Below are 13,755 nucleotides of genomic sequence, written 5' to 3'. Positions count from 1 at the left end.
ACCACCCGGAGGAGCCATCCCTCCATTCTGCTCAAAATCTCACCCCTGATTGCAATATTTACTCTTTGCCAAACTGCGTGCGGAGCGTCTCAGCGTGCACTCACTCCACCTCCTGCTTTTCCAAACAGATGATAACACCAACTGTCGAGTGGACACGGCCATCATCCAGAGGAGGTTGCCCGTTTTACTGAAGTACCTTAACTCAGACACTGAGCGACAGCTGCAAGCACTTTATGCACTTCAGGCGCTGATCGTCGCCCTCGATCAGCCTCCAAGTAAGTGCTGCATCATGCTTCACTTCTTCTTCTTTGTCTTTTCATCTCTCTCTTGATTTCTTGTCAGAGAACCCTCTTTTGTTATTACAACCATTTTGAAATTATGTTTACACCGATTTTGAATTTCCCGTGGGATCAATAAAGTATCTATCTATCTATCTATCTATCTATGTTTAAGGAGTATTAATGGTCGAGAAAAAGTATCTAGATATTATCATCACCATCATTTATTTTATTTAAATCAACGGAAAACGCTTTTAGGGAGAACCTTCATTTGCGATGGTGCCGAGGTACAGACAAGACTAGAAAAGAGGGGGCGCTAGTGGCGCAGTGGCTAGTGCGCTCCCCCCATGTATGGGGCCTGTAGTCCTCCAAGCGGGCAGCACAGGTTCAAATCCAACCTGTGCCTCCTTTCCTGCATGTCATTCCCAACTCCCTCTCTCCCAAATGTCAAACTCTATCCACTGTCTTATCATCTCTCCAATAAAGGCACAAAAAGACCCAAAAACATTCTTTAAAAAAAACCCCAATAGAAAATAGGCGAGATACGAATAAAATAGAGGGCTCGGGTGTAACGACAAGAAATCAGCAAGAATACAACCGGAAGTTCATACATGCAGTTAAAAGGCAAGAAAATACAATGAAATTAAGTGAAAATAGTAAGAACAATTCAAATATTAAAAGCAAAAACATTTCACATCAATGAGATCAGAAATTCAAACTTGGAATTGTCTCCGTGTTATTTTCATTGTTATCTTAAAATGTCTTTGAAGTCAATTGCAAGTGTTTGGTGCGGAAAAGCAGACCTTCTTAACTCTGTGTGGATTCTAGGATCCTGCAGGGTTTACTCTTTTTGTACTCTTTCACCAAATAGGAACATTCATGATGCATATTTTCACAACATGAAGACGTCGTGTTTCAAAAGGCTCCCCTCACCGTTGTGTCTTCGCCCTCTCTGTCCTGCAGATCTTCTCCGGATGTTCTTTGACTGTCTGTATGACGAGGACGTCATCTCGGAGGACGCTTTCTACAAGTGGGAGACGAGCAAAGACCCTGCCGAGCAGCATGGTAAGGGCGTGGCCCTCAAGTCTGTCACGGCCTTCTTCACCTGGCTGCGTGAAGCGGAGGAGGAGTCGGAAGACAATTGACAAGAGAGGGACACCCGGGAGACTCGGCGTAGAAGAACTGCATCCTTACAGAACAAAACAAACAAAAAAAACATTCAGAATTGGTGTATGGGCAGGACGACATGTTTACGGCTGGATTTTTTTCTGCGGTACGGTTCTGAAACATGCCGCCATTTTGAGTTTGGATTCCAACGGCGGAAGCACTAAATACCTGTATTATACATAGAAAATATTTTTGTTTTAAATTTTAACTTACTTTTCTTTTGTTACTTTTTAAGAAGAGACTTAAAGATACATAGGTTCTGGACTCTTTAATTTATTATTTTTTTAAGGACTGCAAATACGAAAGTTATTTAACGTTTGCAGAGGCTCACAAATGAGAACGAGACAACAGAAATAACAATATAATTCATTATAATAACAAAATAATAATTGTGAAATAATTAGCCTCCCTGGATTCCACACTGTTTGGTTTAAAACAGGGTTAAACAAAGTTATTTTGGGATGACGGGGGAGCAGAGTTAAAAAAAAAAAAAAAAAAAAAAAAAAAAAGGAGCAAAGATGCAAAGAAACTATTAACGTTGTCCGTGTATGACGTTCTAAAGTCAAAGGTTTTGTTCTGATAACAACAAAGTGTTCCCCGCAGTCTTGGCTTGCTCTGCGTTGTTTATGTACATACACCTTGTGAGAGGTAGAGGTATGCATTCAAGAAGCGATGCAAGTCAGTGCACAGAACTGTAAAAACAAACGCAGACGAACAAAGCGGATACATGAGCAAAAATGCAACTTTAAAAAGCAAATGGCCAGGGTCGCTGAACATGAACATGCTTGTAATACTTCAGACCTACAGAGCAGATTAAAGCTTGTAAATACATTAAAGACAAAAAAGGTATTTAAAAACCCTGTTCTCATCATTTGTTGTGTTGGTGGCTGATGTTTGGAGATGTGGTTTGCACACTCTGTCTTTAACTCTGTCTTTAACTGTATGTGTGGTTATCTGGGGCCATTATTAAGCTTTCCCATGAAAGACATTTCATCATCCTAAGAAGAAGAGATGCATGATCCAACCAGGAGCAGCTGGAGTCACTGGGAGAGCCACTAAAGCATGACAAATCTTTATGAATTAACTCTCAATCAGAGTCTCTGCTTTATTGCAGCCGTTCATTTTGTGCTCCTGTGACTAACATTTTAAACAAGTATTTTCTAGATGATTTCTTTTGAATTTGAAATGTGTTTCATTGTGGTCATATTTCAACATTATGTGTGGCCACTTGGTGGTCACATCACTGGAGTTTTATTGCACTCTTCATGATGGTATACACTTGCATGTTTTAGGATCATCCACACAGCATTTAAGACTCCCATTGTGAACATTGAGATTAGATCTGGCAAATTTAATCCAGATGTCAAGTGACTGGAAAACCGTGTAGTTTCCTGATTGTGAGATTTTCTGTGTTATACAAGTTGGGTCCATTGAATGACACAATAAGCAGCCCAAAGGAGTCATTTGAGATACACTTCATTCATACAGCAGCGATGCGATAATGAGCAAAAAAGAAGCTAATCTCCAGAGAAATGTGATGAAGTGTCATGTGTTGATTCAGAAACAGAAGGATGTTTGTGATTAATGGATAAGTACTCAGTTTTAAGAGACATTCAACAGGATTTTATAGTTTATGTAGTTACTTTACCACACTTTCAGAAAGCTTAAATGTGTGTGTATTGTTTTCAAAGTGTTTTTTTATACTAAATGTGCGTCTCCTACTGTAGTCACTGCTTAGCGTTAAACAACTACAGCTCCCATGAGCCTTAGCAATAGACGACTATTCAAAATGTTATTAGAAATGAAGTTTTTCACTGTTCTTATATTTAGGGAGGGCATATCAATCCGGGTAAAACAATTAAAGGTTTAAATTGTATTGACATGTACGGTGGGAGACGCCGAGTAAACCCAAAGTTGATATAAAACCTTTAATGTTGGAGTTTTATGTCTATGGTTTCGACGATTGGTGACGGCGGCCATGACAGTGGGAATCCTTTGACGTTCCGATGACGCCGCTACGTAAGTACGTAACCAACGGTCCTAATGGGGCGGGGCTCGTAAACAGAGAACTCTAAATAAAGGATCGTGCAGAAATTTACTTCACAGTATTTCACTTTTTCTCGTAAAGTATTGGGTAAGTGTTATTTATTTAACGATACGTATTTGCCAAACGTGCAGGTGCATGGATGAAAAGCTCGAAAACCCGCAAGCGTGTTGCGTTTTTTTCTCCGCTTTGCAACTGGAAATGAATTTTATCTATCTTCCTTGTGCGACGCCATTACTGTGTGTGTAAACCAAACCGACAAAATGGCGAAATTTACGAATATTTTTGGCAACTCATCTTCTGGCTCGTGTGGAAATGATTGAAAATTTATTGGCACGTAATGGCGGATGAGCCGGAGATAAATGAACAGTCACTTAGGTGGTGAACGCAAGCGAAATCCGATGCACATTTTTCTTCTGTTTGGAGATAATGGGCCCCAATGAATTAAGTGGGTTTGTCAGTCCCTCCATTACTGACCACGCACCTAACCCCAGATGTTGCCCCAGAAACCAGCGGTGTGTCTGTGCCTGCTTTCCTAGTGTGCAGATAATGTTATTGTTTTTCCTACGTGCAGGTAAATCTCGTGTAATGCCGATTCGCCGAGCGCCAGCGACTGCGACCCAGGAGAAGGCCCCCCCCTCCGCCGCTGCAGAGAAAGGTTAGGCCGTGGGTTGTCCATCACCTGAAGACCCTTGAACGCACCATCATCACTAAAACAGTCATTCCATTAAATTGAGTTTAAAGTGTGTGAACCTCCCATCACTGCAAATACTCCACACCAGAGAACAACAAAACTAAAATCAAATACTTATCCTCTATTTTGCTTCCTTTTTAATAAAGAAAAAAAACAGGATATATATTTTCCTTTTGAATGGCAAAAAGAAAATCATAATTGGAAGAAGAAGAAAAAGCAGACTCACTTGTTTGTTAACCTTATCTCTCCATATAGTCAAATACTGCGACAAGCTATTAGAATTATGGTTTGAACAGCTGTTTTCCCAACTTCCATCGCGAGGTAATTTCAGCTTTTAATTTAAATCTCTGCGGCTAAGTGTTGAGACTTAACAGGGGAAGTATACAGATGTGGTCAATCAGCACTGCCAAGGACAAACAGTGCCTCACAGTATGGACATCAGTCATAACAGAAGGAAAACACAACTTGTAGCTGTTGCATTGACCTTTGACTTCATTGGAAGGATGACAAAGTCCTCATTTTAAGGACTGATTAAAAACAACAAGAACTTTAAATTAAAGTCACGCTGCAACATCCCTCTTTCAGCTGATGTGTGCTGTGCCCTTTCGTATCACATTTTTGCTGTTGGGTAGTTAACTTTTATTTCTGTATGCCAATTTTACCACTGAACTTTCCAAAAAAGTACAAGCACAATATAAACCTGTCCGAAGATTCGTTCATACACTTTCTTTTGCCGTGGTATTAAAACATCTCTCCTCTCCTCTCCCAGAGCCTGAAGCATCCTCAGAGGAGTCCCCCTCTGCCGACGAGGAGCCGGCGGCATCCTCGGCCGCCACTGCAGACGTCGAGGAAGCCAAGAGTGCAGCCGAGACGGAGCCCACAGAGAATGGAGAGAAGGCAGACGAAGAAGAAGCGGTGGCAGAGAAAGAAGGCGAAGCGAGCGAGAAGAAAGAGTGAGTTTCACCAGAGAGCTCAACTGCCACTCTGCCCACTGCGATATTTCACTCTGATGGCACTTTTATCTGTTTATATTATCCTTGCCTCTGCTGGATAACGGCAGACTGCTCCCGTCGTGGTTGCAGTGTTGCATTTCTAAAAGATGTGACCTGTCTGAGCCATGTTCATGAGACGCATATCAGACAGATGTTCCCTTTGTCCACAGTCTCGGAGGAGTTAAGGAGGAGTGGATGTCTTTGTCACTGAAGTTTGACATTTGTTACCAGCTCAGTTCACGTTTCACTATTTCTCTACAAGAAATATTCGTTCAGAAAAAAAATCCCCAAAACATTTCCGGAAACCCTTAAGAGGTACAAAGCAGAAAAACGTAATATTTCGAGTATTTAAGGGAAATTTAACCTGGTTTTACAAGTTAACGACTTGTAACTCCACTTATTTCTCCTCCTTTCCTTCTCCCAGACTTCAACAAAGTCAAACGTTAACCTTCCTGCACATAGCACACTACAGTAGCAAATTGATTCAGCGTCCAATTACTATGATGATCATTTAGACAGATGTTCTCAAACTCCATTTTGTTTTTTTCTGTCGGTGACAAACGGACTAAAGTGACAAATGCAAGGACTGCGCGGCTGGACAGTGTGCAACACACTGCTATGTTCTCCTACTAAGGTGAGGATGTGATAGAGATAAGGGTGGTAACAATCACAGTGAAATATCGCCTCTAAAGACACAACTTCCTTCACTGATTTTGTGTCTTGCTCCTTTCGGTGACAGGCTGAAGGATGGCTACAAGTACGAGAAGTCCAAAACCAAAAGGGTGAAACGGACGATTCCTGCGTGGGCTAGTGTCACCGGCAGCAAAAAGGTTCCCGTTACCAACTTTGCAGGAACTCAGCACAAAGTGGATAATATCCTCATCGAAGCCATTACGGTGTGTTCCCAATCAATCAACATTTCTCCACAGTCAGTAATGTGCCATGCCTGTCTGTTTCCCCCCCATGTTCATGTTCAAATAATGACTCTTGTGACTTGTTGTGTTTGCAGGCTTGTAACGACAGGTCTGGGGTTTCGTACCAGTCTGTCATGAAATATATCCTTAAAAAATACCCCGAGATGGAGCTCGACAGGAAGAAGTTTCTCATCAAGAAAGCCATGAAGAAACATCTGGACAAGGGGACCATCAAACAGGTGAAGAATGATTTCTTCTTCTTCTTTTCTAAAGTGTTGTCTTAATAATATGAGGGGAGAATGTACTGTAAACATAGCTGTGATAAATGAGTGTGCTTTGCCTCATGCAAGTGTAAATACTAGATCATATCCAGCTCACTGTTGGACAATCATATTTGTTGTTTACAAGAAAATGAGCTCACAGATGCCGTCTCTAGCTGACTAATAACACGAAGCAGTTATTTTCATTATCCATTTATCTGTCTACTTCAGTAATGCCTTCACTTTTTGTTTGGTCCACAAACGGTGATAAATGTCTACCAAACCTGAGATTGTGTTGACTAATGTCTAAAAGCTGAAGATGTGAAGTTCACTGTCATAGAGCGATCATAGAAACAAAATATTAACATCTTAAAGAGCATGACTCACGGGCTGTGGGTCTGTAGGCTACTTCACAACTTTCATCATAGTCTGAGAGATCAACTACCGTACTGTAGCTAGTAGACGTGCAAACTGAATGAAGCTCAAACAGATGGCGCTAAAGGAGCGACACAGCTGTACACAAACTGCACGATGTGGACTTGGCTGAACACAATAGAAACCGTCTCGCAGGAAGACAGTTGAATCCTTTTTTTCTTTCTAGGAAATCCCCACAAACAGACTATGACTTATATCCCGGACTTTACGGTACTCAAAAACATGATGTAGCTGCTAATGTTTGTCTACGCGCCTCTCACAGCATCTATCCAGCTTCCACATTGAGGATGAATACTGCGCTGTGGATGTGCTAGAGTCATAAATAGACTGATTTAAACTTTAGCTGAAGCCTCACAAAGTACGCTTCTATGACATGTTCCCTGGTCTCACAGAAGCTCTAGATTAAATGACTACTGTAGGGTTTTTTTTAGCCTGCCATGCAGAGATTTAAGGCTCACATTTAAGTAGACGGATACTTTGTCTTCCTTATTTTCCTTTTTTTTTTGGAAGGGACATTCCTGACACGTTGGGTGTCACCCACCTTCTATAGCCCCGTTAACACGGCTTCAACCAAATCCAGAAGCTTTACAGGCCTGCTGTCCTCCTAAAAAAAGTCTTAAGATGATTATGAAGTGGACTGAAATTATTACTGACACCCCCCCCCCCCCCCCCCCACATGAACTACAAAAGCAGACGAGTCTAACAATGAGAACATTTACCATCTATATGTATTTTTAATAACGCAGCGATACCGTAGGGAGGGTGTCGCACACAGTAATTTAAAGCGCTCAGACCGGGAGTGCCTTCATGATGATTTTACGTTAAAAAGAAAAAGTGATACGTTTGACATTTACAGACAGCAGGGAGATGTTTCCATAAGAGAATACATCTGGTTCTCTTCTTTATGCATGTACAGGATAGAATCAGCAAAGAGATTAGAAGTACAGCTTCTTCCACATTGGTTGAAAAGATCAACTCCAAAGGAAGTTTCAGTTCAGGATTTTTGTAGTTGCGAAACAGTTTGTTCAGAAAGAGCGGTTTAAGAAGTTTGACAAATTATTATTATTATCATCACATCTAACTGCTCTTATTTTTGTGTCACACAGCTGAAGGGTAAAGGCCTTTCGGGAACCTTTGCCATTGGGAAGCAGACGGCCTCATCAAAGGTATGTTGAAGTAGAAGAGTTATATTTTTTATTTGATTTATTCATTGTAGGGAGATAATAATAAAAAATATGAATAGATTAAACCCCTTTGTTAATGACGTAGTGTCAACAGTTTCCTTCTCCCCTTTCCCCTCTGAGACTGGGATGTGTTTGGTTGTAATCGTCATGTCTGTAAACGGATGGTGTTTTAGAAAGCAGCACAGAAGCTGGAGCCTCTGGGAGACGCTCTTCCTCTCATCATCACTCGGCTCTGTGAGCCCAAAGAGGCCTCCTACAACCTGATCAAGAAATACCTGGAGCAGCACTTCCCCAGCCTCAACATCGAGAACAGGTACGCCAACCTTCTTCTTTTTTTTTAGTCATGTAACTCTGCAAACCCCCTGGTTCATTTAAGAGTTTATTATTTAGTATTTATTTTTTTCAGTTTCAGGGAGTCTTTTAGTGTGTTACGTTTTCTGAATCAATACTTGCTTCTTCTGAGCAACAATAAAAGAAAAATAGAGAATTAATTTGAATTTAAAAGCTTTATTTTCTTCTTGATATCTGGAGTGAACAGTTTCTAAAAAAAGTTTCTCAGCACGAACAACAGAAAATGTTTATGCTCACCAACACTTAAATCCAGATATGAAGTCCTAACAGAACAACATGTTTGAAGTCAAAGACTTCTGAAGTGTCTTTGATTAAAATAGTTTACAACCAGTTTGCCATGTGATCTGGGTTTCAGTGACGAAGTCGTAGTTTACAAAATGGGTGTCTAAAGTTGTGTTGTAAGCTGTGATTAGTGAAGGACAAATGAACTGACTGTGGTTCTTGTTCAGGCCAGACGTCTTGAAAGCAGCTCTGGTGAAGGCAGTAGAGAAAGGACACCTGGAGCAGATCACTGGGACCGGAGCCAGAGGGACTTTCCAGGTAAAGTTATTTCAAACTGTTTGTCGTTTTCTTTTGTTTTTTTTAAAGGAGACAAATGAGTGAGTGATACTGATATCTCAGATATTTACGTCTCTGTGAAGTGATAGAAACAGAAGCGTTACAGGGGCGAGGCCGGAATGGCAGAGCCTGCGGGGGAGCACAGCGCTGTGGGTGTGCATGTCTGTTTGTGTGTGTATGTGAAGCACCCGCTTTGCCGTGATCAAGGCGATGTGAATTCACAGACTGGGACTCCAATATTACGTCGTAACGGAATGAATATGAATGTCTCAAGGTGTAATGCAGATGAAAAGGGCTCTTAAGTAAGGCTGACACGTTCTTCTCTATATGAGCAGCAACATGATTAACTGCTTGTCTATAAGCTAGTGTTTGAAGTAGTTCTATCATTATTTTTTTTTTTCATCCGTCACAGCTCAAGCGTACTGGTAACCAGGTGCTGCTGAAGGGTGGAGCCGTGGAGGACGCCATCACAGCCGCCATCACAGCCATGAACGAACCTAAAACCTGCAGCACCACCACCCTCAAAAGATATCTAGTAGACTCCAATAAAGACAGAAAGGAGTATCAGTTAGGTAAGACTCCCGCTCTTTCTGCTGCTCATCACTTCCATATGTGTAGGGCCTGATTCAAGGTGGACATGGAGATTATATCTCTGATAACTCAAAATGGTCAATCACTGTCAAAAATGATTCTCAGGGTTTGGGAAAATGGAAAAATGGGGCCTTTGATTGTCATCGGTTTGTCACTTCAAGGACTTATTCTGTAAAGCCGGCCTTCTTTTCATCTTGTAACATGAACGCTAAGACATTTTACAAGAAATTGAGGCTTGTTCATCAAAAACTGTCAGTAACAGAAGAATCATTTTTTCTGCAGTAAGGAATCTGAGGAACACTCTGTCGAAGTGTAAAGTACTCGGCTGGATGGAGCAGATCACCGGTCACGGCTTCACAGGGACCTACAGGCTCTCGTTCCCTTTCTACCCCAGGTAGGTCACCGACGCTTGGACAGAAGGAATCACTTTGTTTAAAAGTCTAATATTGTCATCGGTGGTGTTTTTTAAGCTACTCATTTAGTAGTGTGCTTTGAAGATAACAATCCATAAAAGACAAAGCAGACACCACTGATAAACATTTCTCTGTTGGCTTCTTGTCGTTTGTGTTTTTTTCTCTTTAGCCCCACCATCCTGTACCCGGAAAAGTTCAACGAGCCGACCAAGAAAAACTCTACACCTGCGCCCAAGCGGAGGCGTATGGCTGACTCCTCTGACGAGGAAGAGTCAGAAGAAGAAGAGTCAGAAGAAGAGTCTGAGGACGAAGCTCCAGCCCCCAAGAGGTGGGTTTAAAAAAAAAGCTCCACGTTAACGATGTAGTCTGCAGAGAGTTTCTCCATCATCTGAAGTAACTGCTACTTAAAGTCAAAACACCTGATTTTCCAGCAGCTTTTCTGAAAAGTGGCAATGCAAGTTTCAGTGTTTTAAAGGTTTTTTTTTTTCCACTTCATCACCTATTTATTATTATTATTATTATTATTATTATTATTATGACATGACATGACAAAGAAAGACCACACCTTAGCTTTGGTATAAAAAGTGAGCCTATAGCATGCAGCATTACAAAGATATTTAAGACGGCGTAAAACTCGTTTGCTGACATTAATACAACATTGACACCTAAGGGATCAGTATTTTGAATTAGAGATGCACCGACTGGGAGCCGATACTGATACCAATGTTTGAAATAACAATTTAGACGATTGCTGATTTTGATAACGGTGTTTGTTTCATGACATCTTGTTGTGTAAAGGTCCCACAATGACACCATCTTCTCTCGTGTTTGACAGTGAAAACAGGTGAGAGTCTGTCCATTAGGTTACTTCCTCTGCCCAATAAAACATCTCTACTCTGACTCAGTCGTTTGGTGTACTAGATGCCAGCAATAAATAGATTTGGCACAACAAATAAACAACGGTTCAGGCCACATTATTAGTCTGTCAACGGGGCCAATGTCGACCAATACCGATGTGGAACTGACGCATCGTTGCATCCCTATTTTCAATTTAAAATAAGTACAATTGGTACATGTCGACACCTGATGGTGACAGGTCAAGTTTGCAGAGATTGACCGTAATTTTGATTGTTTGATTTTGCGTGGATTCGCTAAATATCAACAACTAGACATCCTGGAGGGGCCACCTTATGGTTAACTATCCAACTTGTCCATGGTTTTACGGACCTCAGACAATTACAGTAATCATTTTTTGAGTGAACAATGTAATCTCGAGGGGCAGATGGCCTAGCGGTTAGGTTTCACCCCACGACCAGAACATCAGATTCATTTTTGTTTTTAATTGCCAAGTACATTTACACATATGCAAAAGAGTTAGCAAAGGACTAAAGCAAAAATAGTATGAGGCTGCATTTCTTCAAGCGGGCAGTGTGGGTTCAAGTCCGACCTGCGGCTCCTTTCCTGCATGTCATTGCCCACTCCCTTACCCCAATTTACTACTCTATCCACATCTATCAATGAAAGGCATCAAAATAAAAAGTCTATCAAAAGCACATTGACCCCAAGGGATGGGAATAGAGAGCCTAATCACTACTGAAGGATTATTAATGTTCAATGTTTCTAACATGTTGACGTGACAAAGACCCAGTCAGTTAAATATTTTCTCAATAAATATTTGGTTTATATTTAGTGTGCTCTGCTTCCTCTTTCCATCTATGCAGTTTTCAAACAGCCTTTCCTCAACAAGTGATGTGTGTACATTATGTGCTTTCTACTTCTTTTCAATTTTACTTTTCAAATTATTCTCAGGAAAGCTCAGAAGAGGCCTCCCCCCAAAGCTCGCCGTCCTCCACCAGCCAAGAAATCTCCGAGTGCTAGTCAGTCAAAAGCTAAAGGCAGAGGACGCCCCATCGCAAAGAAGTCTCCCGCCAAGAAAGTGGTGTCATCAGGCAAGAAAAGGGGCAGACTGTCAGCAGCAGCTAAGAAGGAAACCACAACGCCATCTAAAGCCACGCCTGTGAAGAGAGGATCTCCAGCAAAAAAGCCTAAAACACCGGCCGTCAAAAAGCTGACCAAAAGGGGCTCGACGCGACGTTCTTACAGAGAGTCATCTCCTGAAGAGGATGACGTCCCAAAGGAGACGACAAAGAGCCGGTCTAGGCGATTTAAGCCTGACGAGTCGCCCAAGGAGGAGCCTGCAGCTAAAAAGCCAGCGACCAAAGGGGCATCAAGGCGGAGCGAGCCTGAAGAGTCTTCCCCTAAAAAGCCCGCAGTGAAAAGGGGAGCGAAAGGCAGGAAGCAGACGGGTCGCAAGACCAAGAGAGGGAAATAATGAGCCCAGGAGCGCCTTCCACGAACTGGGCCACTTTGTTTCAGTGCTCTCTCTCTCTCTCTCTTTTTATCATTTTCTCCCTTTTTAACAGGGCAGTAGTTTTTTTTATTTCTATTGTAGAATAAGAATGTTATCCTCCCAGTTGAGTTTACTGTACATTGAGGGGTTCTGAATTTCCTTTTTAATCACCGTGTGTAGAAAAGCTCAAGTTAGTGTTGCCGTAAAAACAGCTGCCAGGTAAGGGAAAGCATAGTATAATCTGACAAACTGTAACTAGAGCCATGTAGTGACCTCTGTTTTAATATGATATTTTTCCTCATCTCCACTTCAGGTGCTCAAAGCACATGTTCCTTATCCACAAGAGAAGTGCCAGTGTTTTGGACAATTGTAATGAAGTAAAAAAAAATAATGGTTGAAAAGATAAACATGTTTTACTAATTAAATAAGATTTTATGAAAACTCAATCCTAAGGTTGTTCTGTGTTATGACATTTAAACATGTCGGCCTTCGAGCTCTATCAGAATCTCCACTTTTAGTCAAACGTTTGACAAACAACACTAAAATGTTTCTTTTGAACTAAAAGACTTGCGGTAACAAAAGCTTCATCCTCTGTTAGATCCTCAACCTGACAGTATTCATTCATGAAATGGTCACATTTGGGGACAAGTGTCTTTTTTTTTTTAATGTTTGTGTAAACAGGCATTTACACACATGGATTTTATTGCTTCACAGCTGTAATTCAGTACCAAACTGTAAGACGTGTGTTGTTAAAAAGAAAAAGGTTCTAGCTCATACATACCCTGCATGCATGTACTCCTTGTGTTGTTAAGCTTTTTTTCCAAGTCATTAATAAAATGGCTATATTTGTAATTCTTCTGTGCCATATTAATTTAGTGCACAATTATTTATAACTACAAAAGTAAGTTTAAATCTTTTCTCTTCTACCCGACAGTTTATGTGTTACTTTTCAGATTGTGGTATTACACCGTTGTCTTTCGTTACCTCACAAAAACAGGCTCTGGTAGAGTCCAACATTTCAACCTGAGTGGGGTTTAAAGAGGTGAAGGTTTTGAGTATTGAAGAAAACATAAAAAGAAGTTTGTACATCTAGATTTCTTTTCCATTTCAAGCGCTAATAAAGCTTCAGGATTCTCTTCTGATCTTCTGGCCCTGGATTCGGACTAAACTCCCCTAATTGTAGGGACGCACGCCCCATGTACAGAGGCTGTAGTCCTCAAAGTGGCCGGCATGGGTTCAGATCCGACCGGTTGCTCCTTTCACACATATCCCCTCTCTGTCTCCCTGATTTCCGACTCTATCCACGGTCCTGTCTACTATAAAGGCATAAAAAGCACAAAAGTAAATATTAAAAAAAAAATAAACAAGAATATTTCAATTAGTTTAAAGTAGCCCAAACTTGAACAAACAACAAAATCAAAATGTGATCACAAATGTTGAATCAATATTTCTTTAACAACTTAATACTTCTCGTATACATTTTTTATGGAACAGACACTTTGCTCTGTTAAACGTAATGTAAAT

General features: G+C 41.0%; 2 protein-coding genes across 14 annotated transcripts in view; both read left to right on the top strand.

The window, feature by feature from the left end:
• The window catches only part of eif4g3a (eukaryotic translation initiation factor 4 gamma, 3a), a 54,236-nt gene extending 51,934 nt beyond the window's left edge, over nucleotides 1-2,302 (top strand). For all 11 annotated transcript variants that reach the window (XM_061041172.1, XM_061041170.1, XM_061041168.1 and 8 more), the window contains 2 exons: nucleotides 129-275; nucleotides 1,242-2,302. In XM_061041172.1, coding sequence (XP_060897155.1) covers nucleotides 129-275; nucleotides 1,242-1,423 — 329 coding nt within the window. In that variant the 3' untranslated portion in view covers nucleotides 1,424-2,302. The remainder of the gene's footprint in view (nucleotides 1-128; nucleotides 276-1,241) is intronic.
• Nucleotides 2,303-3,456: 1,154 nt separating this feature from the next.
• Nucleotides 3,457-13,083, top strand: hp1bp3 (heterochromatin protein 1, binding protein 3). 3 transcript variants are annotated; one of them, XM_061041180.1, is made up of 13 exons: nucleotides 3,457-3,579; nucleotides 4,064-4,147; nucleotides 4,953-5,136; nucleotides 5,747-5,809; nucleotides 5,915-6,071; nucleotides 6,185-6,328; nucleotides 7,891-7,950; nucleotides 8,142-8,281; nucleotides 8,769-8,859; nucleotides 9,290-9,449; nucleotides 9,751-9,862; nucleotides 10,051-10,209; nucleotides 11,691-13,083. In XM_061041180.1, the coding sequence occupies exons 2-13, from the start codon at nucleotides 4,078-4,080 to the stop codon at nucleotides 12,211-12,213; spliced, it is 1,863 nt and encodes a 620-aa protein (XP_060897163.1). In that variant the 5' UTR covers nucleotides 3,457-3,579; nucleotides 4,064-4,077; the 3' UTR covers nucleotides 12,214-13,083. The 3 variants fall into 3 exon arrangements, with proteins under 3 accessions (XP_060897163.1, XP_060897162.1, XP_060897164.1); XM_061041179.1 differs by lacking the exon at nucleotides 3,457-3,579 and adding an exon at nucleotides 3,648-3,937; XM_061041181.1 differs by lacking the exons at nucleotides 3,457-3,579; nucleotides 5,747-5,809 and adding an exon at nucleotides 3,648-3,937.
• Nucleotides 13,084-13,755: the final 672 nt, after the last annotated feature.

The sequence above is a fragment of the Labrus mixtus genome, chromosome 7 (genome assembly GCF_963584025.1).
Source record: "Labrus mixtus chromosome 7, fLabMix1.1, whole genome shotgun sequence".
In the NCBI taxonomy this organism is placed as follows: domain Eukaryota; kingdom Metazoa; phylum Chordata; class Actinopteri; order Labriformes; family Labridae; genus Labrus; species Labrus mixtus.
Note: the sequence above shows the minus strand (reverse complement) of the source record. Positions and strands in the feature narration are given on the sequence as shown.